Genomic DNA, 27557 nt, shown 5'->3' with positions numbered 1-27557 from the left:
AGTTGAATGAAACCGGCTCAATAATGTTACGTTAACATATTCAATAACACACCACTTTGTAGTTTTCCATATTCTTAATGAAAAAACTAACACAATGAAAAACACGAAATACTATTATGGCTTCCGGTAGACTTTTGTGACATCATTGTGTAGTTCCTTTGAATGCGTGATGTTAAATACAATATCTAAATTGTGGACAGGCGGATGTGATGGCATCTGTTATGCTTCTGGCTGGCCAGAGGATCTTGCTTGGCTGGAGATCCCCCTCACCTCCTCTAGTTCTTGTTGGATTGGATACATATTGTTATTTTTAAAACTAGAAAAAATGTAATTCACCCTGAGAGGATCAGTTGATACATTTCATTCTAGGTGGCAACCCTTTCTCTCAAACCTCTTACACTTACTAGTACTGCCCTCTGATTAGGAGGTGGATATTTAATTTTTCTCTGGCTCATGCTGTCCTGGTTTTGTTTCTAATAAATAATAAGACTGTGCATATAGAAGGTGACATGGGGAAGGTTAGGGGAGGGGGGTAAAATTGAAAAAATGGAAAACCAAATTGTGATAATTTAGATTTTTTTATTACAGGTATGCCTACTTGAGAATTCCTACAATGTTTGTATTTCAATGTTATTATTGTTTTACCTATTTTTCACTTAAATAAAAATGTATTATATATATATATATATATATATATATATATATATATATATATATATATATATATACAGTATATATATATATATATGCACACACAGTTGAAGTCAAAAGTTTACATATCCCAAAGGAAATTTATAATTTCTAGAAATTTCTCGAAAAAAATATACAGTATATATATATATATATATATATATATATATATATATATATATATATATATATATATATATATATATATTGAGGGAAAATCTTTTTTAGCAAAAGTTTTGCTTTTGTGGATGAAGGAAAACAAATTACAAGAAATAGATGTCTACAGTTATTTATTTCAGCAATTTTTTTGCAAAAATGCAATTTCAAAAGTATTCATACCCTTTGATGCTATGATAGTATTGTCAACAAGGTGCTATAAATTTCAATATGATAATGCAGAACCTAGTTCTAGAAAATTCTAGAAAATGCTGGATTGTAGATGAGTATAAAAGGGCCAGGCATAGGATGATTTCAGCCATTACCAATAAGTCAGTATGGGGAAAAATAAAGAGCTATCTGAAGACCTTAGGCAGAAAATGGTTTATTGTCATAAAGCTGGAGAGGGATACAAGAAGATTTCCTAGCATTTGAGTATCCCAATTTCAACTGTTGCTTCTATTATCAAGAAGTACAAGATTCAGGGTGCTGTCACAACGATCCCTCAGTCTGGAAAAAAGAAGATTCTTTCACCAAGAATAAGCAGAAGAATTGTGGAAGGTTAATAACAATCTGAGATTGACTGCCAAAGATATTCAAAGTGAACTGGCTGCAAGTGGGACTGGGGTTTCCATTTCAACCATAGGTTGAGTATTGCATGGTGAAGGTCTTAATGGTCGCAGGCCAAGGAAAAAGACACTCTTAGAAAAACGTCACAAGGACAATCACTTAAAGTTTGCAAAATGGCATTTGAATGATGGATATGAGTTCTGTGCAAAGGTTTGTGCAGTGATGAAACAAAAATCGAGCTATTTGGTCACACCGATAGTCATTACGTTTGGAGAGGTGTACAAAGAAAGGAGCACCTCAGGGCTGTTTTTCCTCTAATGGCACAGGGAATTTAGTTCCAATACATGGTAAAATGGATTCCATTGCATACCAAAAGATATTGGACAATTATCTGAAACCCTCCACTGCAAAACTTGGTTTAAAGCGCAACTGGACGTTCCAACACAACAAGATCCAAAGCACACATCAGAATCTACTTCAGAATGGTTAAAGAAGAGTAAAATCAAGGTTCTGGAATGACCTAGTCAAAGTCCCGATTTAAATCCGATTGCGAATCTTTGGTATGAGTTGAAGGCGGCTGTGCACAAGAGAAGTCCTCGGAATTTGAATGAACTGGAACAATTTTGCGTTGAAGAATTGTCAAAAATCACTAAACAATCATGCCAAAAGCTCATTAACAAATATCCTAATAATTTAAAAGAGGTTATTATTGCTAAAGGTGCCTCAACTAGCTATTAATTTAATTTCCCTTGTCAGGGTATGAATAGTTTTGAATTAGCATTTTTTGAGTTTTTTTTCTGAATGATGTCTCAATCCTAAAATTCTAGGATATGCAAAGCCTTTGGCCAGAGCTGTAGAGCTTAAATCAGATTTCCAGATTAAGGCATTAAAACGTTAAACAATAACAGATTTGGTTTGAGGAAAGCACGGTTTACTAGCACAGTTAGTGACTAACATCGTATGGCAGTACTTAAGAATTTCACAATATAGCACAATTTCCTGGTATATGACATTAAGAAAATGCCCTTAGCTTAATTGTTTCAGAAACCGCATTTGCAGACCACATGCAACAGTAAACGTACAACGTCATATTGACTTCATTACAAACCACAGTGAGGAATCTAAGTGATTAGATTCAACTATAAAACCAGAACCACTTTGGCAGGAGTCTGAAAGGACCTTGATCAAGTGGATCAAGGTGACTTATTCAGGAACTAAACGAACCAGCATTGTCTGAATATATATTTGTTTATACTTATGTTATTAGGCTTCCAGGCCATAGGCTGGGAAGCCTATTGTTGTTGCTGTGTTTATTATTATTATTATTATTATTATTATTATTATTATTATTATTATTATTATTATTGTTTTTTTCTTTCCACCAAAACTTGCTCGAAAACTCACCAGATTCGGTAGGTTGGTAGATGCTTATTGGAAGATAGAAAGTGCTAATGAACATATGTCATGCAAGTCACATGGTTTGGCAGCCATATTTGATTGAAAAAAAAACATTTTACCTAAATGTAAAAATTTGTTTTTCGAAAACCGCTTATCGCAGAGTGCTGAAAGTTGGTAAACTTGTTGAGGGATAGTCTAAGATTAACTGGTGTTCGTAAGAAGCTGATTGTGTGGTATGGCGGCCATGCTGCATGACGTCAAAATCACACGGTACAGACGTCATAATCACAAACTACAAAGATCTTCTCCCAAACTGTTAGTCCAATTGAAACAAACCCAATGGCACATATGATCGTAGTGTGGTTGTCTTTAAAGGGTGTTAAAGGGAAGTTGCTACAATAAAAAACATGGCGGCCACGTTGGATGACATCATCAACTTACAAAACTGGCTAATAACTCCTTCTAGAGTGCAGATAGGGCCATGGTTACTATGGAACACATATAGTAACCCATGTATGCTCTATCAAAAAATGTAACTGCCTGTGACCTTTGACCTCTCCTTAAGGTCAAATGCAAAGCTGCCTTATAACTCATAATAGAGTGCACATAGGGTCATGGTTACTATGTAAAAATGCCATTCTGCACTATTTGCTAAAGTGTTTAGTACTAGTATAATGTAGCCTCTTCTGCGCTCAGCTGCAAAATCAAACCAGTTTTTGGTCTGGGCTGAAGTCTAATTAAGACCTTTTTGGGACAGCTAGTAAGAGCATAGTTCTACTTGCAGTAGTTGGGGTTTCTACAGGTAACATACTCAATATAAACTAAATGCTGTAATCACTATAAAACAAGTTAAGGGGAAGACAAATCCCTCATGAAACTGTCATTATAGTCATTGACACATTATACAGCTGAGAAGAGTGAATAGAGAATACATGTAGAGAAGTGAGCTGGGGAGAACAGCACTGTCCTGCCATCTGCTGGTGGTAGTGGGGTACTACACCCTGCTGACAGCTCTGGTTAACAACAGACATGTTATTATTATTATTATTGTTTATTTAGCAGACGCCTTTATCCAAGGCAACTTACAGAGACTAGGGTGTGTGAACTATGCATCAGCTGCAGAGTCACTTACAATTACGTCTCACCCGAAAGACGGAGCACAAGGAGGTTAAGTGACTTGCTCAGGGTCACACAGTGAGTCAGTGGCTGAGGTGGGATTTGAACCAGGGACCTCCTGGTTACAAGCCCTTTTCTTTAACCACTGGACCACACAGCCTCCTGTTGCCTTGTGTGTGTGCGTGTGTGTGTGTGTGACTGGCATTACAGTAATTAGTGACCGCTGACGTCTGACATGGCTACTGAGCAGTAATCTACAAAGGAGAATATCAAAGCGCTTCCAATTCTTCGACTGCAGAGGGAAGGGATGAGGAAAAAACGACCCTACACTAAACCCAGAATATTTCGTCCCCGTCAGACATTTCTAGATCTAATTAGAAAACAAGTTATGTGTAGGTACAGCTTTGATATAGCCACTGTAACAGTTGTGTGCTCTGCTTAAGTTTGATTTAGAATCACAAACAGCCCGCAGTCACGCTATACCTGCCCCTGGAAAGGATACATTCATTTTCATGCAACTGGTACCATCCAGCAACAGCTGGGGATAGATACTGACAAAGATACTGACTGGTCACAGATGCACTTTTCCCAAAAGTGCTTGGTTTTAATAGATTGCACACATGTTGCGGAGTAGTGGTCAGGGCTCTGGACTCTTGACCGGAGGGTTGTGGGTTCAATCCCCAGTGGGGGACACTGCTGCTGTACCCTTGAGCAAGGTACTTTACCTAGATTGCTCCAGTAAAAACCCAACTGTATAAATGGGTCATTGTATGTAAAAAATAATAATAATGTAATTGTATGTAAGAATAATGTGGTATATTGTAAGTCGCCCTGGATAAGGGTGTCTGCTAAGAAATAAATAATAATAATAATAATAATAATGTTGCAATAGCCCCACATGCAAGGAATGAAAACATCATCACTCTTTAACTGTGCAAGTGTTATGTGATGCTCAATGTATTATCACAGATGCAGTTGCCAAGTATCCTGGCTCATGCCACGACTCATTTATCTTGGAGAACAGTGCCTGGTTCAGAAAATTCGAACAAGTGGAGGCTGGCTAATTTTAGAATATATTAAATACATAATAAACAAAAGTTACATTCAAAAACATGTAACAAATGCATATTAATATTTAACATTTTTCTTCAGATTTTTCACAAACATACATAAACATTCAGATAGTGCATGTAAAGAATATGATTATTAATACTGCATCATAGAATATACTGTGATATTGAAAACAATTAGTGATTGTTATTTTTTTTCCTATAGGCACGCTGTATTATAATTATTATTATATGTAGTCATTTAGCAGATGCTTTTATCCAAAGCGACTTACAGAGACTAGGGGGTGCATCACAACTTTAGGCCCCAGAATCTTTATTTGGCCTTTTTATGGAAGTTGTTGCATTTATTTTTGTGGTTATATCCTTCCGCATTTTAAATTTAGCAGTGGCTCCGGAGCTTTTGCCGAAAATAAGAGTTTTATGTGCTAAAATATAATTGAGTAAAAGCTCAACTTGGGTGTCTAAGAATGTATTGTTCTTTTCTTTTTTCCAATTGTTGCGACTACCTAATAATAATAATAATAATAATAATAATTTCTTTCTTAGCAGACGCCCTTATCCAGGGCGACTTACAAGATATCACATTATTTTTTACATACAATTACCCATTTATACAGTTGGGTTTTTACTGGAGCAATCTAGGTAAAGTACCTTGCTCAAGGGTACAGCAGCAGTGTCCCCACCGGGGATTGAACCCACGACCCTACGGTCAAGAGTCCAGAGCCCTAACCACTACTCCACACTGCTGCCCTGTGCGCTTCCTTGTTGTTTTCCAGTTAAATGGAAGTCCAGACTATTGAAATGTGACTAATTGGCTTGGTAATGAAGCTGAAAATCAATTGTCATTTCAATTAAATCAGTCATAAGCAGGAGTAGGAAGGGCATCGCGAGTAGGAGAAATTAACCTGCCCCTGTTGAAAATTGTAGAATAATTAGGTGGCAGTGCAATAGTTGTGGCAATACCCTGGTTTCGACCAGTAGCTGCTCTGACCAGTATTCTAACTTGCCAGGATAAACTACTCTGACTCTCAAAAGCAATATTGTGTGTGCTGAAATGTCACAATTGTGTTCAAATGTCACCATTCCTGTACCTTTGGGGCAGCTGTTGAGTTACATTGCTCCAATGTTGACACTTATTCACTACCAGAATGTAACAAGCCTGGTCTGTGATTTCTTTGGAATCGGAGGATTCAAAAGGAACCTCCAACTTGGATTCTACAGGCATAGAGAATGATTCTGCTACAGTGGAGAAACAGAACTCAAAACTACTCCTTATAAAGTTAAGTGAAAGTTGAAAAAAGGCATTTAAAAGCTACTTTAAAAGCTCAATAAACCGATTATTCGATTACTTGGTCTGAACTCTCCATAGAAATCAGGTGCTGACAATATGGCGAGGGTTTGTGATGACTGCTGCTTTTCCTCGACTCAGTGGAGAACAGCGATCCACACAAACCCAAGCAGCTGTTTCTTCACTTGTTTTACTTGGAACGATAAACTGACCCAGTCAACACCAACATCTCACTGTGGAGAGCTTGACTCGAATAATCGGTTCTGGCAGCTCTACTAAACAGAACCCCTACCACTAATTTAATTTGCCGTTTTTTAGCTAATACACGGGAGGACGTTGTTGAACTTTGTGATAAGTGGTGCGTTGCCTACAGGATGGTGCACTGCGACTCCTTCGATGAGGAGGCGGGTGGGGGCAGGGGTGGCTGTGGGTTAGATGCAGGGGTGCTGAATGCAGGCGGTGGGGTTGTTGCAGAGAAGGCTGGCTGGTTCTGTGCACCCTGATTGCTTTTTGGCCTGTACTGTATGAGATACTCGGGGTACACCTGGTCCTTCTCAAACACCACGAAGATGGAGGGGTCGTGGGGGTTGTCGACACAGCTATCGTAGAAGTTGGAGGTGGTGCCGTCTCTGGAGGGAGGGCGCAAGTATTCAGGGTCTCCTTGTACAAAGTCACCCACCAGAACCCGGGTCACAAACATGGCTCTGGAAGAGGAGGAGCCGGTGTAGTGATGGGAATACTTGGCATCCCGTGCGAAGTAGCTCCCTGTGAAAACAGAGATGTGTTTTAAAAGTTCTGTTGAGTTCTGTTTCTCTAATAATTTAGATTTTTGTATCATTGTTCCTTCTTTGCTCAATCCCATGGTTGCCATTTGGCTTGCAACCCTGTGGGGTTTATTTAATGTTTTAGCTTCATGGAAGTCCTGTGATATCGTTACCATTCCACTCTGTTAAATACACTTCTGTACCATTCAGCAGGTGGGCTCAGCAGAATTGAAAGGTCACAATATCACATGATTTCTTATGATGGTAAAACCACACAGGACTGGAAGGGAGATGTAATATACTTTATAACTATTATATACAGCAGTGTGCAAATGTATTGGATCACCCCATTGCTTCTGTTTTGATTTGTTGTGCATATGAAATCCTACCACTGTACTTGAGTCTTGGAAAATTGTCAAAATAGGCAAATTAGTGATTGTCTAATGTAATTGATGACTTTAATAGGCCACACATGCAATTCACTTCAAATAGTAAGAAACAAGGAACACAGAGCCAGTAATGATAAAATGCATGAGACTTTGTTTAGGTTGTTTAAGTGCCTAATTAAAGCACAAAGTGGTTTAACATTTTCACACGAGTGCCTATTGTTTCTATATCACTGATTACTGATTGGAAATAGAAATTCATGCAGGTAGGTATATAAAGGATATAAATGACAAAGCTTGAGGTGTTCTAATACATGTGCACACTACTGTCCAAACTGTCATTAACCCTGTCCCTTACTGTTTAGTTTCCCTTACCATTCCCATACAGAGTACCGTGCACCCCGCAGATTCTCCAGTCAAAGTTCTCCTCACAGATGGTGTCCACAATGGCCTTGTCTGTGCCGTGGAACAGGAAGCGCTCGTCCACGCTGCTCCCACCGCTTCTCATCTTCATCTGCTCCTTCTGCCTGGAGCAAGAGAGATTCTTTTCAAGCAGCTAGCATTTTAGTGCACTGAACCCCCACCCCACCCCCCCGAAAAAATCTACCATACATCCTGAGCAAAGTGATCGAGATGCCCGTGCATAGTTTCAGTTTCAGGAACGGAGTTCCAAGTGTAACTACTTGCTGCTATGCTTCATTGCATTATTATAATCTGTGATTACGCATTTTGCAAAAATACATAATCTAAAATATATATTTTTAGCACAGATTTCAAGCAGATATTTGGTAAGGTTATTTTACTTTTGTTGAATTGTTCGGATTCTCATTCCTGTTCTTAGACATTAATCAGCACATTATATGACTTACCTGCGGCATCTACTCTGACTGTTTCTACTATAAATCACTTTACCACAGCTTTCTGCAACTACAAGAAGAATGCTAGAGTGCATATCCCCATTAGAATTTTAAACCTGTATTTCATCAGAAGTGAGAAGTGCTTTAATGAAAATGTGGGGATGCTTAATACAGGCATGGCTGTATATATGAAAAGGAGACTCAGTTGTGTGGGTTTATTGGCTGTCATTCTTAGTTTAGAGACTGCGTTGTCTGTATCTGTTGTGTTGCAGCTCTGACGTACCACTGGAACACCTCCCACAGAGACGGGTTTTGAATCCTTTCGATTTTCTCAATGGTGACGCTGGGCAGGGTCCGCTGGAAGCTGCCTTGCACCTGCCTGAATTCTTCCTTATCAGGGGAAAGTGGAACCCTCTGGAGTGAAAGAGAGGGAAACAAAAACAGGGTTAGTGGGTCATCTTCCAGAGCGTTGAAATGCCACTGTACACCTCCACAAGGGGGACAGCTATATTTACCTTTTTTGGGGGCTTTTCTTTATTACGCAAAACGTGGCCCACACAGTCAAGTGAAAATACTGATTTATTATTATTAGGTTATTTGGCAGACACCTTTATCCAAGGCGACTTACAGGTCAATACAAGGTTACAGTGCAAGAACAATATTTAAGTACAGTATAGTTTACAGTAAGAGGAAATACTACTAGAATACAATATGAGATGAGATAAGAAGTAACAACTTGGGATTAAGACAATTTGTATCTACAATCATAGTAGTGCAATAGTGCATCAGCTGAGCACTGTCCTTGATTTACACCAAGAAAATCCATGACTTCGCTAGATACATTTATATAAATAATAAAAAAAACAGTTTTAGTGTAACATGGGGTTGTCTGTTTAACATAGTCAATTTCAGTACTGGTACAGGAGAGTGCTGAAGAAACCTGGAAATAAATAACGAAATATACAACTGGAAATATATAACCAGGTGTTTTACCTCTTTCAAAAAATAGGAGTTAATTAAAGACTGGAGGAAACGCTTTGGACCGTGGTGTCAAAAAGACTTAATGTTTTTTGTTTGAATGTTTCTATGAAACTGTTGACTAAAAACACCCACAAAAGCTGCTGACTAACTATTAATAGATCACTGAGCGTAATCACTTGCCAGCACACAGCCGGTTTGTGTTTGTTAATGGCTTAGGCCTTTGTGCAAAACACACTGGGTGTAACACAAACAGAGATTTGTAGTACTGCCGAAGGTACTTTAAAAACTGAATGACAAGGGATGTATTATCTACATAAGACTGGAACTGAATAGTAACCAGACCTCATGGTGCCTTTTTCACCACTGTGCTGAGTATACTGTGCTTTCTGTCTTTTGCTTTTGCCCTATGCAAAGTATTCCAAAGTAAAGGCCTAGCAAATTGTAATAAAGCTCGGTGACAGCATGGTAAAGCATAGGGAAGCATTGTAAAGCATAGAGGTATGTTAAAAGCATAGGGAAGCACTGTAAAGCACAGAGAGGTCTGGTAAAGCATAGGGAAGCACTGTAAAGCACAGAGAGGTCTGGTAAAGCATAGGGAAGCATTGTAAAGCACAGAGGTATGGTAAAGCATAGGGAAGCACTGTAAAGCACAGAGAGGTCTGGTAAAGCATAGGGAAGCACTGTAAAGCACAGAGATGTCTGGTAAAGCATAGGGAAGCATTGTAAAGCACAGAGAGGTCTGGTAAAGCATACGGAAGCACTGTAAAGCACAGAGAGGTCTGGTAAAGCATAGGGAAGCACTGTAAAGCACAGAGAGGTCTGGTAAAGCATAGGGAAGCATTGTAAAGCACAGAGGTATGGTAAAGCATAGGGAAGCACTGTAAAGCACAGAGAGGTCTGGTAAAGCATAGGGAAGCACTGTAAAGCACAGAGAGGTCTGGTAAAGCATAGGGAAGCACTGTAAAGCACAGAGAGGTCTGGTAAAGCATAGGGAAGCACTGTAAAGCACAGAGAGGTATGGTAAAGCATAGGGAAGCACTGTAAAGCACAGTGAGGTATGGTAAAGCATAGGGAAGCATTCTAAAGCACAGAGAGGTCTGGTAAAGCATAGGGAAGCACTGTAAAGCACAGAGAGGTCTGGTAAAGCATAGGGAAGCACTGTAAAGCACAGAGAGGTCTGGTAAAGCATAGGGAAGCACTGTAAAACACAGAGAGGTCTGGTAAAGCATAGAGAAGCACTGTAAAGCACAGAGAGGTCTGGTAAAGCATAGGGAAGCACTGTAAAGCACAGAGAGGTCTGGTAAAGCATAGGGAAGCACTGTAAAGCACAGAGAGGTCTGGTAAAGCATAGGGAAGCACTGTAAAGCACAGTGAGGTATGGTAAAGCATAGGGAAGCACTGTAAAGCACAGTGAGGTATGGTAAAGTATATGGAAGCACTGTAAAGCACAGAGAGGTGTGGTAAAGCATATTACACAACAAACCATGGTAAACTAACCCTTACAAAAGTTTCACACAGTAAAAGCATAGCAATGTTTAATAAAGCAAATTGAAAGCATGGTAAAGCACAAGTAAGCATTATAAAGCTCATAGAGCTCATTGTGATGTAACTTGCAAAGGACCTTTTATAGTACAAGTTATTACACGTATCAAAATACAGGGTATATATACAGAACTGCTTATTTAATCAAGCTTGCAGTAAAACCTGGAAAAGGTGAAACTGCAATGCATTACAAGTCTTATTTCCATCCCTGTTGTAAAAGAGAGAATGTATAAATACTTCAGTGTCTTAGCTGAGGTAAGGATGGTCAATGAAAGACTGAGAAGAAGTTTAGGGGAAGGGAATATGAATCATGCAGGCTAGTTTTTTATTGCTAAAAGGTGTAATTTTGTGAATTGCAAAGGGGATCTTGGAAACTGTTTTTCTGTACAGAGAAATGGTTGCACATTCTTTAAAGCAATTGTAACTAACACAATAGTTCCATAAAATGTCTCTGCCATGCACATCTACTCAATTTATAGGTATAAAAGGTGCAGTTATGAAAGAAACACATGTCACAGCAAATATGTACTTTAATTTTAACTCTATTTGGAAGCCATGCTTTTAGACTGTCTTGTACTTCCTGGGTCATTTCACTTCGAGCATGTGTGTCCAATCCTGGTCCTGGAGGGCCGGTGCCCCTCCTGTTTTATTTTCCCAACTGTACCCTAAATTACTTAATTAGAACAATAATTGGTAATAATTGGTCCAATTAAGTAATTCAGGGTACAGTTGGAACAAAAACCAGGAGGGACACCGACCCTCCAGGACCAGGATTGGACACCCCTGACCTACAGAGTGAAATTGTTCCCACCTTTCACTGGCTTCTTTCCTGTCAATAGCCAATCAGCTGCTTCCCCTATTGACTGACATGTTTTCAGCCAATAACATGCTGTTACCTATAAAACACTGCTGCAGTGAAATGACCCAGGGAGTACAAGTGCAAACAGATAACCCACGCATAAGGCAACGAAAATGAGCTTCCTTTAACCTACAGTAGTACCAGATGCCATGTTTTCAATTAAAATACAAGTGTGCTATGTGTTTCTTTCAAAACTGCACATTGGGACATACATAGCTAATGGAAGTGCACAATGGCTAATATTTGGGGGATTATTTTGTTAACTTCAATTACTTTAAAAGGGAAGACCCTGCTACAGTGCAGGCCCTGAAGTAAAGAGTTATACCTGGAATCCAATCGAAGGCAGAGCAGACTGGTCCCAGTGTCTCGGCATCGCTTTAGCCTCCAAGGACTCCCTTTAATTCAGAAACACAAAGTTTCATTTGATTTCCACCTGATTTATAAAAACTTGATACACCTTTTATTGTTGTGATTTTACAGTGTCTTACACTGGCATTGCCTGGGAGAACCTTGCTGCGCTGTAACCAAGGCAATGCTTGTGTGGCAACTGTGTATCACCAAAGAGAACTGCAGCAGCCTGTTCTATAACCACTGCAATGCAGTCAAGCCTGTGAACTACTAACATGAAGGTTTCTGCAGGTCGTACCTCTTTATTTTGTTCTCCATGTCTTGGGCAGAAACAAACCTGGGTCTCCTCCGCACCTCTCTCTGGGTTTGATACTGGCAGTTCTCCTGGCGCATGTCTTAAAGACAGAAGCAATACAGAAACAGCGCTACTAAAATGGCAAGAAAATGTGAAATCAGCTCTGAAATGAAGTGTAATGGGCATGTAACGGGCATGTTGTGTGGTACACTGCCATTACGGATTCTGTCCCCTGTCGATGAGATGAGGTTAAAAGCTGGAAGTCTGTCTCTTTTGCATAGCGATTAAGGCGCTCGCTTGCCGCGGGGGGGTGGGTGGGAGGCTCCGCCCCTGTTACACTTGGTACTAAATAGAAATCTAGTTAATAAAATCAAAATCTCATTTATTACAAAGTTTCTTTTTAGTGCTACATTACATTCGTTTTTACAGTGACAGATACCTGTTGTAATGCAACTTGTTAAGAAGCAATGTGATGCAGTACCTTTGAAGTTCACGATGTAGTGGTGTTGCTCTACACTGAAGGCAAGCACACCGCTGCCATCAGCCAGGAATGCCTTCTCCAGGGCCTCGGAGGAGATGCACGAGACCTGGAGTGTGCTCATCTACATAGGATTAACAACAGAGGAAGTGATGCATTCTTTCTTTAACCAGGAATAAACCCTTTGAGACTGAGGCCTCATTTACAAGGGTGTCCTGGCAAGATGACCAGCAACAGACAGCACTAATTTCACATCATTAAAAACAATATCACTCTAAAAACAACATTATACATTCAATCTGGGATCAGAAACATCTGCACTTCAGTAGTTCTCGGAACCTGAAGTAAATGTAATCTTAGTGATTGTTCTACATTTAGCTGTTATTTATCTGATGCACTATCATATCCCAGATACACTGGTCCTGACTATTACATGCCATAGGGGACGCTGTGACTAAATGCTGATCGGCCAACACAGGACCTTCTCCAAGGCACTTGATAAGTAAGTGTTAGAGTAGATCGTAAACTACTTGGGTATATTAACCTCATCCATAACACTCAAATTGTAAGGTTCTATGAAAAGAAGGCAAATGTTTTGACTAGCGCCTTCTTCACCAGAAGTCTTCAGATAACCCTAACAGCTCTCAAGTCAGGCTCTTTGGATCTTTGGTAGACTGCAGGCACAGAAGAATCACCTTGTAATATAGCTATTTAATAAACTAACACGGGTATGAAATGCAATCTAGGATTTTATAATTGAAACAGAAAATGAACAAAGTGAATCTAAAACAACAATAAGAATACAACAGTTGATAACTTGTACTTGATAACTCCCACTTAAAAAAATAAAAGACATTAAAGGGTACATAAGGACCTTTTTATTTGATCATGTTACATGTTCCCTTGTGTTGCTACAACTGTTTACGTAAGGTGTGTGTATTGTTTGAATTATTATTATTTTTTTTACATTTTGACCACTTTTTAAAACTTTTAAATTGCATTCCCTGCCTCAAGATGGCTTATGGACCTGCATAGACCTCTCAGAACTACACTTCCCATCATCCTCCTGCTCACTGGTAAATCCATCTCAGTTACATATGTGAGCAGGAGGATGATGGCAAATGTAGTTCTAATAGGTCCAAGTGGATACATGTGAAGCCATCTTGAGGCAGGAAATGCCATTTTTTAAGTTTAAAAAAGTGGTCAAAATGTAAAAAAAAAAAAAATTCAAACAGTACACACACCTTATGTAAACAGTTGTAGCAACACATGGGAACATGTAACACAATCAAATAAAAAGGTCCTTATGTACCCTTTATGTAAGGGTCTCATTACAGTAGTCTAGAGCTGAAATGTTTAAATGTGGGCCAAGCGATGAACATTTATGACTGACCATTTTCTGAACTGACAATGTTTATATACACATTTAAAGATTTGCAGTGAATTGTGGAATTGCAGTCCTAGGTGAGATGAAATCTATGACTGAACTCGACAAAGAAATACATATCCTAGTTTCCACAGCTGTAGCTCTTCAGTTAGGTTCAAGGAAAGGTAACATTTACATGACAAATGAGTTGGCCTCGGTACGGCAGTAAAAATGTCAGCGACCCGGATGAGAGGAATACTCCCTTCCAATCAGCTTTTAAAACACTCAATACCGAGGTTAACTGCCACTGATCGGTGCTCAATTGTAAAGGTGAGGGAAGGACAGCTTTTTTCATTTTTAAAATCAACAAATTAATAAATTGATTTATTTAATGCCTGTTGACAAATACTTCTTAAAAAGGTAATTACTTGAAAAATAAAGATTTCAGCACAGGTCGTTTAAGATTTGTGAATCTAGAAATTTTCCAAAACAAAAGTACTGTGTTCTTTGCAACTGGCATCAGTCTGTCCCCACTCACTTGATTGCCGTATTCAACCCATTTGCCGTGTTCATTCCTCCAGTACCAGGCCCAGTCCGTGGTCAGGATAAAGTGAGGTGGTTTGGTGACGGAGGAGACAGTGGAGAGCCGGCGCACACTTGCCGATCCGCGCCGCATGGTCAGGAAATCAACCGCCGGAGATCCACCGCTGCAACAGCAAGGACAAGTGCTCCATTCGGGTTTGCTTACATCCTATGAATTGAACATGCTTCCTGTTGTGGCCCCCTGTGGACTTGCGTATTGTCGCGGTTTATTTTTTAAAAACACAATAGTCATGTCTCAAAACTCACGCTAGCCCTGCACCCACCTGGCATCTACCTTCAATGAAGTATATTGAAATGATCAGGAGCCAGGAGTTTGATGTTAAATATTTTAGCGATCTCGGTTAACGCAGGCAGGCGCATCACATAGAGAAAGGCAATCCACACACAGGCGGAGGGCGGGCACGAACCCGGGACCTCTTGCGCTAAAGCATAGCGCCGATACCGCTGTACAAAAGAGCCGGCTCCTTTGTAAGGAGCGTATATCGGGCTTATGTCTTTGTGTGGATTACGTCACCTACCAGCCCTGCTGCTGCCTTCCCCCGTGCATGCTACACTATGTTGTTTCTGCTTTAAGCTACATACACAACTCTTATTAGTAAACATACAGACTCGGTCTATTATTGATCCATCTTTTATTGTTTGATGTTTTTACAGGCTTTGCCATGAAAGGCGCTATATAAAAATAATTTGATTGATTTTAAACATATACTATTGTGCTCCAGCTATGTTTCATTTTTTTTAACCGATTAAAAAAAATTAAACTGTTGTTTATCCTAGAACCACAGATAAAACCATGGAGGCTAATTCTTGTTTGTGTTCATTTCCCTCCTGTGATTCTCATCTGTGCTGTTAGTTGTTTTTAGCAGGATGCCTCAAACACACCGAAACTCCAGCGCAGTACTGCTGGGCAATTCCAGAGAGATGCATCAATTCCAGGAATTACAATTGGAATGGGAAATTGAATTTGAAAAGGATTTGGAAATGGAATTGAAAGTGAAAAACAGGAATTGACCCCAAGCATGAAAATATCGACCACTTAAACACAGAAGGTCCACACTATACACCCCTTCTAAAACTTCCTCATAGTAAAAACACTGCAGATTGTAATAAAACATGATAAAACACAGGCAAACATTTTCAAGCACAGAGGGGTATTGTAAAGCATATTTTAAAAAACAAACATTGCAAACTATGGTAAATGCATAGTATAACCATGGAAAACTGCAAAATTACTGAGATACAGTTGAGATAAAGTCTGCCCTGAACTGGAGGGAGCACCCTTTCTCTTAGGGGGTGAGGGAGCAGTTCAGTGTCCATGCCTCAAGCCTGCCCTGGACTGGAGGGAGCACCCTTTCTCTTAGGGGGTGAGGGAGCAGTTCAGTGTCCATGCCTCAAGCCTGCCCTGGACTGGAGGGAGCACCCTTTCTCTTAGGGGGTGAGGGAGCAGTTCAGTGTCCATGCCTCAAGCCTGCCCTGGACTAGAGGGAGCACCCTTTCTCTTAGGGGGTGAGGGAGCAGTTCAGTGTCCATGCCTCAAGCCTGCCCTGGACTGGAGGGAGCATCCTTTCTCTTAGGGGGTGAAGGAGTGGTTCAGTCACTGTACTGTGTAGACCGCCCTTTCTCTTTAGGTTGGAGGGAGCACTTCAGTCTCCATGCCTCAGCCCAGTCATGAGTCATGACCTACCTGATTGTGTTTGCTGGGTTACAGAAAGCCTTTTCAATCTCCTCCATGTCTGGGAGGTCGGTCCAGGCTGACCCATTCAACATCTCCCACTTGTAGGGCAGATGGAAGTGAACTCGGAGACACTTGTCTGGAATAAGTGTAGAAGAACATCAATGTGTTAAATCCCATATATGTTGTATGCACATGTATGGAAAATGCATACATGGCATCTGGAATCCTGTTTTTAATAGAGAGGGGAAGAACTACAGCGAATCTATATACAGGATCACAGGGTGTTAAATAGAAGGTATTTCCAGTCTTACAGTATTTTACATGCCACGATGTTGTTTCTGCACAGATCAATTTGATCCTAGAAGAGTCTCTACTGACATTTTATCTTCTCAAATCCAGCAAGTCTCAAAGGTGCTTGTAAATCACATCCCATCCCTTACGTTTTTTTAAGTAGTTTTTAATAGCCGTCATGGCTGCTAGGAGCACACTGAGTAGACGCTTCTGGTAACCATGGAGATTATCTCCTGCTTTACAGAAGCCTGGAAATTGAAAATATACTATGAACTATAACCTAATATTTGAACACAAATCAATCAGTACAGTACATTACAAAAGGGAATGCCCCTGCTAAAGCACAGTACACATACAGGATTGGAAACTCACACTAGTCCTGCACCCACTCCTGGGTTTCAGAACTCCTCATCTTAGCAATCAGGCTCCTGTTAGCGGAGGAGCAATGTATACAACAGGGGCCTGATCATTTCAATGATATATACTTCATAGTTCTGAAACCCAGGAGTGCAGGACTAGTAGAAGTTCCTACACCCAATTTCCAGCCGTTACTCTGGACTGACCTTTAAACCCGCAGTTTTTTCTGAGGTGAAAGAGACAGATTTCCTTGGTGTCCACGTCACTGTTGGCACTGGCAGAAGATTCTGTTGCGACTACTTTGGAAAGCAAAACCAAACAAGCTGAATCATTAACGTTAATTTAATTCAGGCGATTGTACCAATATATTTATTTAATGTTTTTACTTCCATAAGATACATAACTGTCAGCTGTGCAGTTTTGAAAAAAACACGTTTTAGCAAACATGCATTATCAGTTTAAAATATGGTACTACTTCAGTTTAAAGAAAGTTCTCAGTTTCTATGCCTTATTCTCATTATGTGCTACACTTGCACTTCCTGGGTCATTTCACAGCAGTCGTAGTAAAGGTGTGTTGGTTATGTTAAACCAGTTTGTTGGAGGTGACTTTGGCATAAGTAGGGTTGCTAAGGTAACTTAGGTTTAAAAGGACTGGAGATATGACATGTGCAGAAATGTATGGGAAGGGAAATATGGTAAACAATTAACCACAGTGACCTTTTAAAAGAGAGTAGTTTGTGGTTGGTTGCACTTGAATGGAGTAACAGCTGAATAACTAATTTATACTGATAATTAATAATATAACAGAAACAAACTGTAGTCACGTATTATTTGTTTATTTAGCAGATGCCTTCATCCAAGGTGACTTACAGAGACTAGGGTGTGTGAACTATGCATCAGCTGCAGAGTCACTTAGAACAACAACAGAGTGTAAGGAGGTTAAGTGACTCACTCAGGATCACACAATGAGTCAGGGAGTGACGCGGGAATTGAACCTGGTACCACCTGGTTACAAGCCCTTTTCTTTAACCACTGGACCACACAGCCTCTGTATATGCTGAGCCCACTGTATTATAAGTGCCAGGCATAGAGGCGACACAGCCAGAGAAGCCTCTAATACCTCCAGGATCTTCATGGATCATCGGTGTGTCATTCTGAGGGTTCTGTCCATGTAATCTGATCAATTGCCTAACTCTGTAAATACTAGTGGCACGTATTGTATCTAAACAATAGCGTTCAGTGTAGAATGTAATGTGGGTATTTGGAACACGTGAATGGTAAACATTGTTCAGATTTGAAACATGATCTGGTCTTAGCCTTACAGCATAACAAAGTAGTTAATTCCATGTTTACCTTCATTCACAAGCCTTACACAGTGTCTTCTGGGTCAAAGCATTTTACTGGGTGTAAGCATGCCAGTCAACAGGGGAAGTGTAGCACCATCTACCATGTTTTAAAATACAAATACACTCTGATAACTAGAACTTTCAAAACTGGACACTTGAGACTTAATTAATAGAAGTGCACAACGGGAAACCTTTCTGGATTTATGAATAACAATCTAATCGGTGAGTGATTGTGGCACTAGGGAGCTGTGCTCCTCTTTCCCATGTGGTTGCAGAATGGATTTAGGAATGAATACCCCACCCTGTGCAGCCTCTTCTCTGCAGCTGGCTCTGTAGTTAATGTTGTTGCTGTTGATGTATATTGACGGTAGGTGGTAGATAAAGTCATCACTCAGCCCCCGGCCCAGCAGGATCCCCTCAGCATGTGCAGTGATCTTGTGGGACCTCTTGCAGCTGCTCATGAATCTGCAGTCCCCCTGCAGGAAGTGCTGGCACATGTGGAGTTTCTTGCAGCTTGTTTTGAAGGTGCAGCTCCCATGCTCTCCACGGCCCTTATTGTAATGGGCACACACCGGGAACTAAAAAGAGAAGTATTTAGTAGGGGTGTGCCGCTACTTGCATTGTCTGAGTAATTACCTTTAAGAAACTAAATGGAAGAATAAAACGTGTTCATTATTCAACACAAAACAATGCGGCCCCTCGGTTTCCCTGGCTTGCACAATTATTGAGTATCAACCAATAACAATCTGACAGGGTTGTTTAATACCTCTTCCTGTCATGATCAAACTAACTAAAATTCACCTTTCATAGGAACGTGTGATCTCTGCAGTGAATTGTGGGATTGTAGTACTGGGAAGGGTGTTATCTCTGATTAAACTCCACAAAGAAATACGTATCCCAGGATCCATAGCTGTAGCTCTTTAGGTTTAAGGAAAGGTCACATTTACATGACGAATCAGTTGCATTTGATAGTTTTACAACATATTTTTATTGTCAGTTTACGGCCTTGGTACAGCAGTAAAAATGTCAGCGCAATGTTCAGCATTTTTTATCTACACACTGCTTCAGCATTTTTGTTCTCAGTAATAATAATAATATGCTTGAATCACATCGCCGTGTCGTCTTCTTTGTTCAAGACTGAATAGATTCAGTTCTTTCAGCCTGTCTGCATATGACATGCCTTTTAAACCCGGAATAATTCTGGTCACTCTTCTTTGCACTCTTTCTAGAGCAGCAATATCCTTTTTGTAGCGAGGTGACCAGAACTGACCACAATATTCCAGATGAGGTCTTACTAATGCATTGTAAAGTTTTAACATTACTTCTCTTGATTTAAATTTTGGTACAGGTACGATCTGATGGGTGTTTTCCTATTGTCAAAAAGAGGTACATTTACCATTAATCAAACATTATTTTTTTGTAAACTTAAGCTGGAAATAGACAATCAATTTCTCTAAAAAGAAAAAAAAAACAATTCACGAGAAGGCCACCGCAAAACTGTGCTTCTTTTTTTTTTTTTTTTTACTTGTTTAAAACCCAATGTATTGCATATGATAAATATTCGCATAATACACTATTTTTATAATGGTAGAAAAATACGATAAATTACATTAACAACAACGTAAAAGACTGGAAAATATGATAAATCCAATTTAAAAAGATGTGAAGCACGAAAACAGCATAATGTACCAGATTTGAATGGGTGCTTTCCTGCTTTCTTAGCGGAAGTTGTGTAGTGCAGTGTGCTGAGTACCACTTTTTAACACGTACCGGAAAATAACACTACACCGGTAAGAAATGAAAGTTACTTTCACCTGCCAATCTGATTTAGACATTGCCGGAAATGTATATATACTGTGTTCTTCAATAGTACATTTAGTATTATTTGTTTTGCAAAACAGAAACGTTATGTTTCACTTTCATTGCATTTGCACTTTTATTAAGTCTGTAATACAATGATGCACTTACGAGATTGTGCTTCAGTTCATTAGATTTCAGATAATGTCTTTTTTATCTTTTCTCTTTTACACAAACACATTATTTTTCTGTATTTCCTCTTTGATGAAATGAAATGAAAACATGAAGTAACACACAGACAGATTTCTAGGCCGACGCTGCACAGCGTACTGTTAATGTGTTTTTCCTGCATCCATAATAAATTACTTTTATTTTGGTAAATGAAGTGGTATAAGTTATTCTGTCGTTCTTATTTTTCAATCAGTCTGATATATCTAACTGTTTGAAAGTAGGCAATTTTCAATTTGAAACTTTAGTACCTAGTTTTACACTGAATTTACCATTGACGTTACTTGCAAACAGTGATGGCGTGTGCTGGGAACGAGTGGAGATTAGAAGCAAAACACAGAATATTTAATTGCGACTTTCTGATATGAATTAAGACGCTCTAAAAGTATGATTATAACATATGATTATTCTTTTTTCATTCATTTTTGTTTTCAGTAAAATTATTAAGGTGACCAATGTTCTATTGTTTTCAGTGCAAACAAATACATTATATTCCAGAGATTCAGGGAGCTCAGCAAAATCAAATTACGTATTTTTCAAGAATGCAGTTTTAGAAATGGATTTCTGCAGTGTTTAAAGTAGTAAAGAGAAAGGCTCGTTAAAAGTCAAATAATTACTTACTTGTTTACCATGCTGACATTATTTATTCCTTATAAAACTAAAGGCAAATGAGAAAAAAACGTGGACTGCGAAAGTTGCAGTTGGGTTTACAACCAGTTGGTTTGTGTGGGTGTGTGTTTACAACCAGTTGGATTTGTGTGGGTGTGTGTTTACTCTACAACCTAACTTGCTTCCAATTTTTTATTCTTACGATGATTGGCTGCAAAGACAACAGGGCTAACCAGTGATTGGATAATGTTTTGTTGGGTGGGTTTTTATTGTGCACAGTTTCCTAGTAACTGTAATAGTACTTGTGTAATAGAAAATAAAAGAGAACTCGTCAATAATATCTCAAGAGTCACAGAGCCAAAATATTCAAGTCCGAGCCCGAGTCACACAAGGTCAAGTCTGAGTCTTTTGCGGCCATGACTCGAGTCTGAGTCACGGAAAATGCGACTCGAGTCCTACAAGTCTGAAGCCAGTGAAATTACAAAGGCTGCAAAAAATGAATAAAAAATGTGGAAGCTCGATTGATCAGGAGATGGGAGGTTCTCACCTTGGGCAGAAGGGAAGGGTCATTCTGAGTCAGTAACAGGAATAGCTCCGCCTCCTCCAGACCCTGAAGCTGATTGGCTTTCAGCACCTGATTGTTGTGACCTGAACGAAGGTCATGTGAATATCTGCATCTGCTGTTGGAGAAAAATGTAAATATATGTTTGCATTATTAAAATACAAGTAACATTGCTCAATGATTTAAGAAACTGAAATAAATAAGTTATACTGTGTTTATTTCATTTATTTATTCAATCAATCAACCTTTATTTATTTATTTATTTTTATTTATTTATTTTTTTAATTTAGTCATTGCCAATGGTTTTTACCCCGGTTTTCTCCCCAATTTGGAATGCCCAATTGTTATTTGTATCCCGGTTCACCGCTGCAACCCCCTGGCGACTCGGGAAACGGCGGCTGGAACACGCGATCCACAGCGAGGCCACCACACCCATAGTGCTGGAGGACAACACAGATCTGATGGCTCCACTGCAGAACCGCAGCCGCCCTATCGGCCACAGGAGTCACTGGTGTACGGTGAACCATGGATTCCCCTGCCGACCTAAGCCCTCTCTACCCGGGCGGCGCTCAGCCAATTGTGTGCCGCCCCCTAGGAACCCCAGGACACGGTCGGCAGTGACATAGCCTGGATTCGAACCTGCAATCTCCAGGCTATAGGGTGCATCCTGCACTCCACGCGGAGAGCCTTTACTGGATGCACTCAATCAGACTTTATTTAATATAGCGCCTTTCACAAAAGCAATGCCTCAAAGCGCTTTACATGGCTAAAACAGAAAACACAAGCAGGAAATACAATAATCACAGTAAATGAAAATACATGAGCAGGTCAGTAAATGTATCAATAAATAGATAAAAGAGAAGCAAATAAAAACAAGATCAATAGAACAAAAGAATGCAATGAAATTAAATGCATAAATATGTAGATTAAACATACATATAAAAACAAGATCAGCGAAACAATAAAACCATAGACGATAAAAGAAAATTAAGATAAAAAATATAGATTATAAAAATGTGTCTTCAGTCTGCAACCGTTGGTGATTCCCTTACAGAAATGGGAAAATCTTTCCATAATTTAGGGGCCCTGTAACTGAAAGCTCTGCTACCAATAATAGTTTTTAAAATTTTGAGAATAGTGAGCAGCCTGGCATCCTGGGATCGGAGAGGCCGCCTGGGAACATATGGAATTAGAAGATCATTCAGGTAAGAAGGAGCCAGATCATGTAAAGCTTTGTAGGTTATGAGCAGAAGACTGTGTCTAGGATGAGAACCACTCCTTTTTGAACTCATGTCTGCTTCTCACTGTTTAACAAGGTAACTTGGGCAGGTATTGCTGTTACATTACATATGCTTACACTACGCATTTGGCAGGTTTTACAATACCACGCCCTTAAAAAATTAAGTGTAAGGTGGAAGTCATGTAATTCCTCATGTTTATTACTTTTGTATATCTTCTTATTCAACAGTTATTATTATTATTTTAAGTTGATATGACTGTATTTATTTATTTATTATTAATTTATTAAAAACACAGGTCTATCCTGAATTTTTTTAATAAATAAATACATAAAATAAAATCGTTTTTTGAGTGCACTATAATAGTTTACATGGGTGAAAGTGGCCAATGATCATTTTGCCTGAAATTATACTCACTTTTATAGATAAGCTCTGGACCAGTGCTTGAAATGGAAAAAAAAAAGAAGTGGTGGTACTCACAGTACTCTCAGGCTCCCTTTCCACCTCTATCTATGTCTCCCTGGCCAACTCTCTCTCTGTCTCCCGTTCCATCTCTATGTGTCTCCCTGTCCAGCTCTCTCTCAGGCATCCTGTCCAGCTGTCTCACTTTCCTCTCTCCCTGTCCAGCTCATCTCAACTAATCAGTACTGCGCCTAATCACAACTTGACCTGGACCATTCAAAATAAATTCACCCGCTCTGTTTTGCAATGCACTCTGGGAGTTGCAGTTATTTTGCAATGCACTCTGGGAGTTGCAGTTTTGTAATGCACTCTGGGAGTTGCAGTTGTTTTGTAATGCACTCTGGGAGTTGCAGTCTATGCTCTGCTGTGACGTAAATCTTGCAGCTGCTGCTGGGACAACAAAGTAACAACTGGAAAGTCACATAATTGCAGCTGACAGTTTGTAAAAAAAATATATAAAAAGTTCTAAAGTAAAACCGGGATTCTGTTATTTTGCAATACCAAGGCTTCAGATTATTGCCAGTGCTGAATAGCAGTAACATTTTATTTAGAGTTGTTGTTGAAACCCCCCCCCCCCCCCCCACCCAAGCTCTGGGGTTCTACATGCTCTCAGATGCATTCTGAGACATTTTGGACCACTTTCAGAAGCAAATTTGAACTTGACTTTGCAGAAAAAGAAATTCAGAAATTAATTCACTTACAACTTGTCATTTGACCAGATGGATCAACCTGATAAATCTCACATGAGGCTAGTTAACATACACAGTTTTTGAAATGTTACTGATCAAACCTTTTACATGTATGCCCAATTCATGTTAATTTTATAAAACCTCACCCGCAAAAATCAGATACAATCTCTGCCTAACTCAATTAGATATCGTAATTACAGGGTTCATACAGTTTGCCTGAGTTTTACATCAGTTTCTATGTTGATAACTAAGCTGTAAAAAACAGTTTTTTGTTTTTTGCATTAAGAGTTTATTTAACTGTATAATAACAGATATAGATAAGCTCTGGACCAGTAACTGCTGCTGAGTGTAGAGAAGCAAATATTTATTTATTTATTTTGGGGGGGGGGGGGTACAATTAAGAAGCTCTATAGCCATGATACACTATGCAATTGCAATCCGATTGCGTGACTGCATGCAATCAAATCGCATGCAGTCCAGGGGCGTAGCTAGGAATGGAAACTTGGGTGGGCCTCAACTTCGGGTGGACGAGCAAAAGGCCTGACGTCACAGTTAATATTTACATTACAAACATGATTTAAAGCAATTAAAACTCTGAATACATCAAATATCTCCCCGGGGTTTGAGCAGAGCAAAGTAGCCAAGTCTGAAAATGTATGGTGCCGAGTGAAGCAAGGCAAGCATTTTTTGCAGTTTGTAACAGTAGTTGCACATAGACACTACAAATACAAAACACATATGCATACAACCTACAGAAACAAACACACTGCGCACAATAATTGCAAAAACCGTTTCACTTGACAAAAAACAGTGCAAACAGAAACTAAAAAAATCCCCAAACAAAAAAAGCAGTATTGTAATCGCTTAGCTATATTGTAATACCTACAAAAATGGCCAGATGTTTCTGCATAAAAAGTACAATATGTACTTACTGAGCACACATTAAATACAAATACATGCAAGTCTCTGCACAGAGATACACCTAGAATTCCCACATGTAGTTTATTAAAGGAAAGTGTTGAACAAAGAAAAGCAAGTCCTGTTCTTTAGAAGGTAATTATTCCCCAATAAGGGAGTTCAAAATACTTGCCATGTCAAAAAAAAAAAGACTTCACTCTGAAGCAAATGTGAAGACTTTTTTTTTTGCTGAATAAAACAATTTCAACAGTATAAACTTAGCTGCAGGAAGGACCAGTCAAGAGTTGTTTCTTGTTTTATAACATTAAAATGGTCTTATTCCTCTAAGAAATTGTGTCTTTCCCTTTATGTTTGCTTCTAAATATGATCCATTGAGTCAGAGGGCACAACAATAATGTAACCGCTGCTAGTGCAACAAGTCATTTCTTGCTAGTTTTAAAATATTTATATTTTTTACTTTAATATTTAGGCAAGTTTTACACTTGCTTCGGATCGGGTACATTATGTATATCTTTAAGCAGGGCTGACAGTGCGCAGAACGGCAGGGAGAGTATAAGCAAACATTTTAATTACCTTACAATTCAGGTGCGTGCCTTTAAAGTAAGATTAAACTATTGTAATTATTTATACACACATAAGCTTACGTGCCTTGAAAAACGTCTTAAGCAAATTCCTACTTGGTTTGCCTTAATGAGTAGTACGCAACAAGTTTCAATGTGAAAGCTGAAAATAAATTGTAATAAAGAACAAGTTTTTAATGTTAAAAAAAAAACAAAACAAAACATTTCTAAAGTAAAACCGGGCTTGTGTTATTTTGCAATACCAAGGCTTCAGAATATTGCCAGTGCTTAATAGCAGTAACATTTTATTTAGAGTTGTTGTTGAACTAACCTGTTTATGGCCCTGCAACAACACGAACCAACTAACGTTGTTTAGAAAAATACATACATAACCTCTGAATATCATTTAATTAATAGAGAATAAAACAAACTAAACTAACAATTATCTAGCCTATATTTAATTAATCATGATCCAATGTTTGTGTTGGCGGCATTTTATTGTGGGTTTTTATTTATTTATTTTTTTAATTTTCGACTGATGGCGTCTTATGAATGACTTTAATTGTTTGTTTGTTTTTTTGTTTTTTTTTGTTTTTTTTTAACATTTTAAACTGTTTATAGGCAAAACCATAACAAACCATAGAAAAATAGTGTTTACACGGAGCAGAAAAAGTAGACTGGCAAAATATATCGTTTGCCTCCCCTGTGCTCTATGGGTTAGGTGCCATATGGTCTCAATTAAGTTACAGTTCAACAGGAGAAAAATATACTAAGAGGTCACAACTTAATTAAGTACGTGCGAAAACATTACAGCTTTCCTCCATCCCTAGATTGATTTTGCCATTTCTACATGAATCATAGGAATGGACCTGTGAGAGGCCATTTTGACGGAATTCCGTCTACGGACGGAGTACACCCATTAGTTTATTATGGTACTTTTGCAGTTGTCGTATGTTTTTCCCATAGTTATGCTGTGCAGCAGTGTGGAGTAGTGGTTAGGGCTCTGGACGGACGGAGGGTTGTGGGTTCAATCCCCAGTGGTGGACACTGCTGTTGTACCCTTGAGCAAGGTACTTTACCTAGATTGCTCCAGTAAAAACCCAACTGTAAAATGGGTAATTGTATGTAAAAATAATGTGATATCTTGTAACAATTGTAAGTCGCCCTGGATAAGGGCGTCTGCTAAGAAATAAATAATAATGTATCATGGTTTGCCACGTTTTTTAATTCGCTAGCCATACCTCTCTGTGCTCAATGCTTTTACCATGCTTAATTACACTTTGCTGTGCTTTCCCTACGGTAAACTTTTTATAAGGGTAATAATATCGCCTGCATTATGGAACTGAATACACGAAACAAATTACATATATATTTTACTTTAATGAAACTGGATTTTGATTTACTGGAATCTCAGGGAGAAAATTAGACAGATATCCCTTTACCGAGCAATTAAACCTCTTGCTAGATCCTGTTCCACACACCAGAACCGATGGGAAGCGAGGTTAGCCCTTACCTTTGCTTGCAGATCCCCTGAACAAAATCCCTACAGAGATGAAGCCCTTCACAGTCACCACAGTCTTTGGGGTAGTCCTTGCACAGCCGCACGGAGGTTTTAGCAATCACTGTGCTGTCGGGGCTGACCCCACACCCGGGGAGCTTATCCTCGCTACCGTGAACTATAACAAACCTGCTGCCGTTCTTCAAGATCTCGCAGAAAAACGTGTCTGGAATGTTGAGGCGTCTGAAAATGTTTTTAAGTTGTTTGTACTGCAAACACCCGCCATTGGAGCATATTTGCTTGGTGGTGTGGAAGGTAATGTTGGCTTCAGACATGCTGTCAATTTGACTCCTGCTTCGCTCTGTGTATGAGAGATTCGCCAGCCAGCTGTAGTTCAGGAGAAACGAAACTGAAACTGTTTGGAATGACACTGCTGGCGTGCAGGACGGTTTGCTTTACCTTCATGTTATTGCTAACCAGCACCACAAGCTGTAGTTAAATTCTTCTATATAGAACACCGAAGTGCTGTGATCACGCTGTAGTTGACAGCCTTTTTTTAA

General features: G+C 39.3%; 1 protein-coding gene across 1 annotated transcript; it reads right to left on the bottom strand.

The window, feature by feature from the left end:
* Positions 1–963: 963 nt before the first annotated feature.
* LOC131697457 (protein mono-ADP-ribosyltransferase PARP12-like) lies at positions 964–27412 on the bottom strand. Its single transcript, XM_058986399.1, has 12 exons — positions 27013–27412; positions 21618–21750; positions 18738–19014; positions 17297–17389; positions 16452–16578; positions 14703–14871; positions 12802–12922; positions 12324–12420; positions 12003–12072; positions 8579–8709; positions 7814–7965; positions 964–7053 (listed from the first exon to the last, which is right to left on the bottom strand). The coding sequence occupies exons 1-12, from the start codon at positions 27330–27332 to the stop codon at positions 6656–6658; spliced, it is 2088 nt and encodes a 695-aa protein (XP_058842382.1). The 5' UTR covers positions 27333–27412; the 3' UTR covers positions 964–6655.
* Positions 27413–27557: the final 145 nt, after the last annotated feature.

This window comes from Acipenser ruthenus, chromosome 14 (genome assembly GCF_902713425.1).
Source record: "Acipenser ruthenus chromosome 14, fAciRut3.2 maternal haplotype, whole genome shotgun sequence".
NCBI classification, from domain to species: domain Eukaryota; kingdom Metazoa; phylum Chordata; class Actinopteri; order Acipenseriformes; family Acipenseridae; genus Acipenser; species Acipenser ruthenus.
This window is presented reverse-complemented; position numbering and strand designations above follow the sequence as displayed.

Coding starts and splice junctions, on each gene's coding strand:
- LOC131697457 (XM_058986399.1), bottom strand. CDS start 27,332: ATGTCTGAAGCCAACATTACCTTCCACACCACCAAGCAAATATGCTCC. Junction 8,710..12,002: donor TGCCTTCGATTGGATTCCAG/GTATAACTCTTT, acceptor CTTTCACTCCAG/AGGGTTCCACTTTCCCCTGA. Junction 7,966..8,578: donor CTGTGGGAGGTGTTCCAGTG/GTACGTCAGAGC, acceptor CTCTTGCTCCAG/GCAGAAGGAGCAGATGAAGA.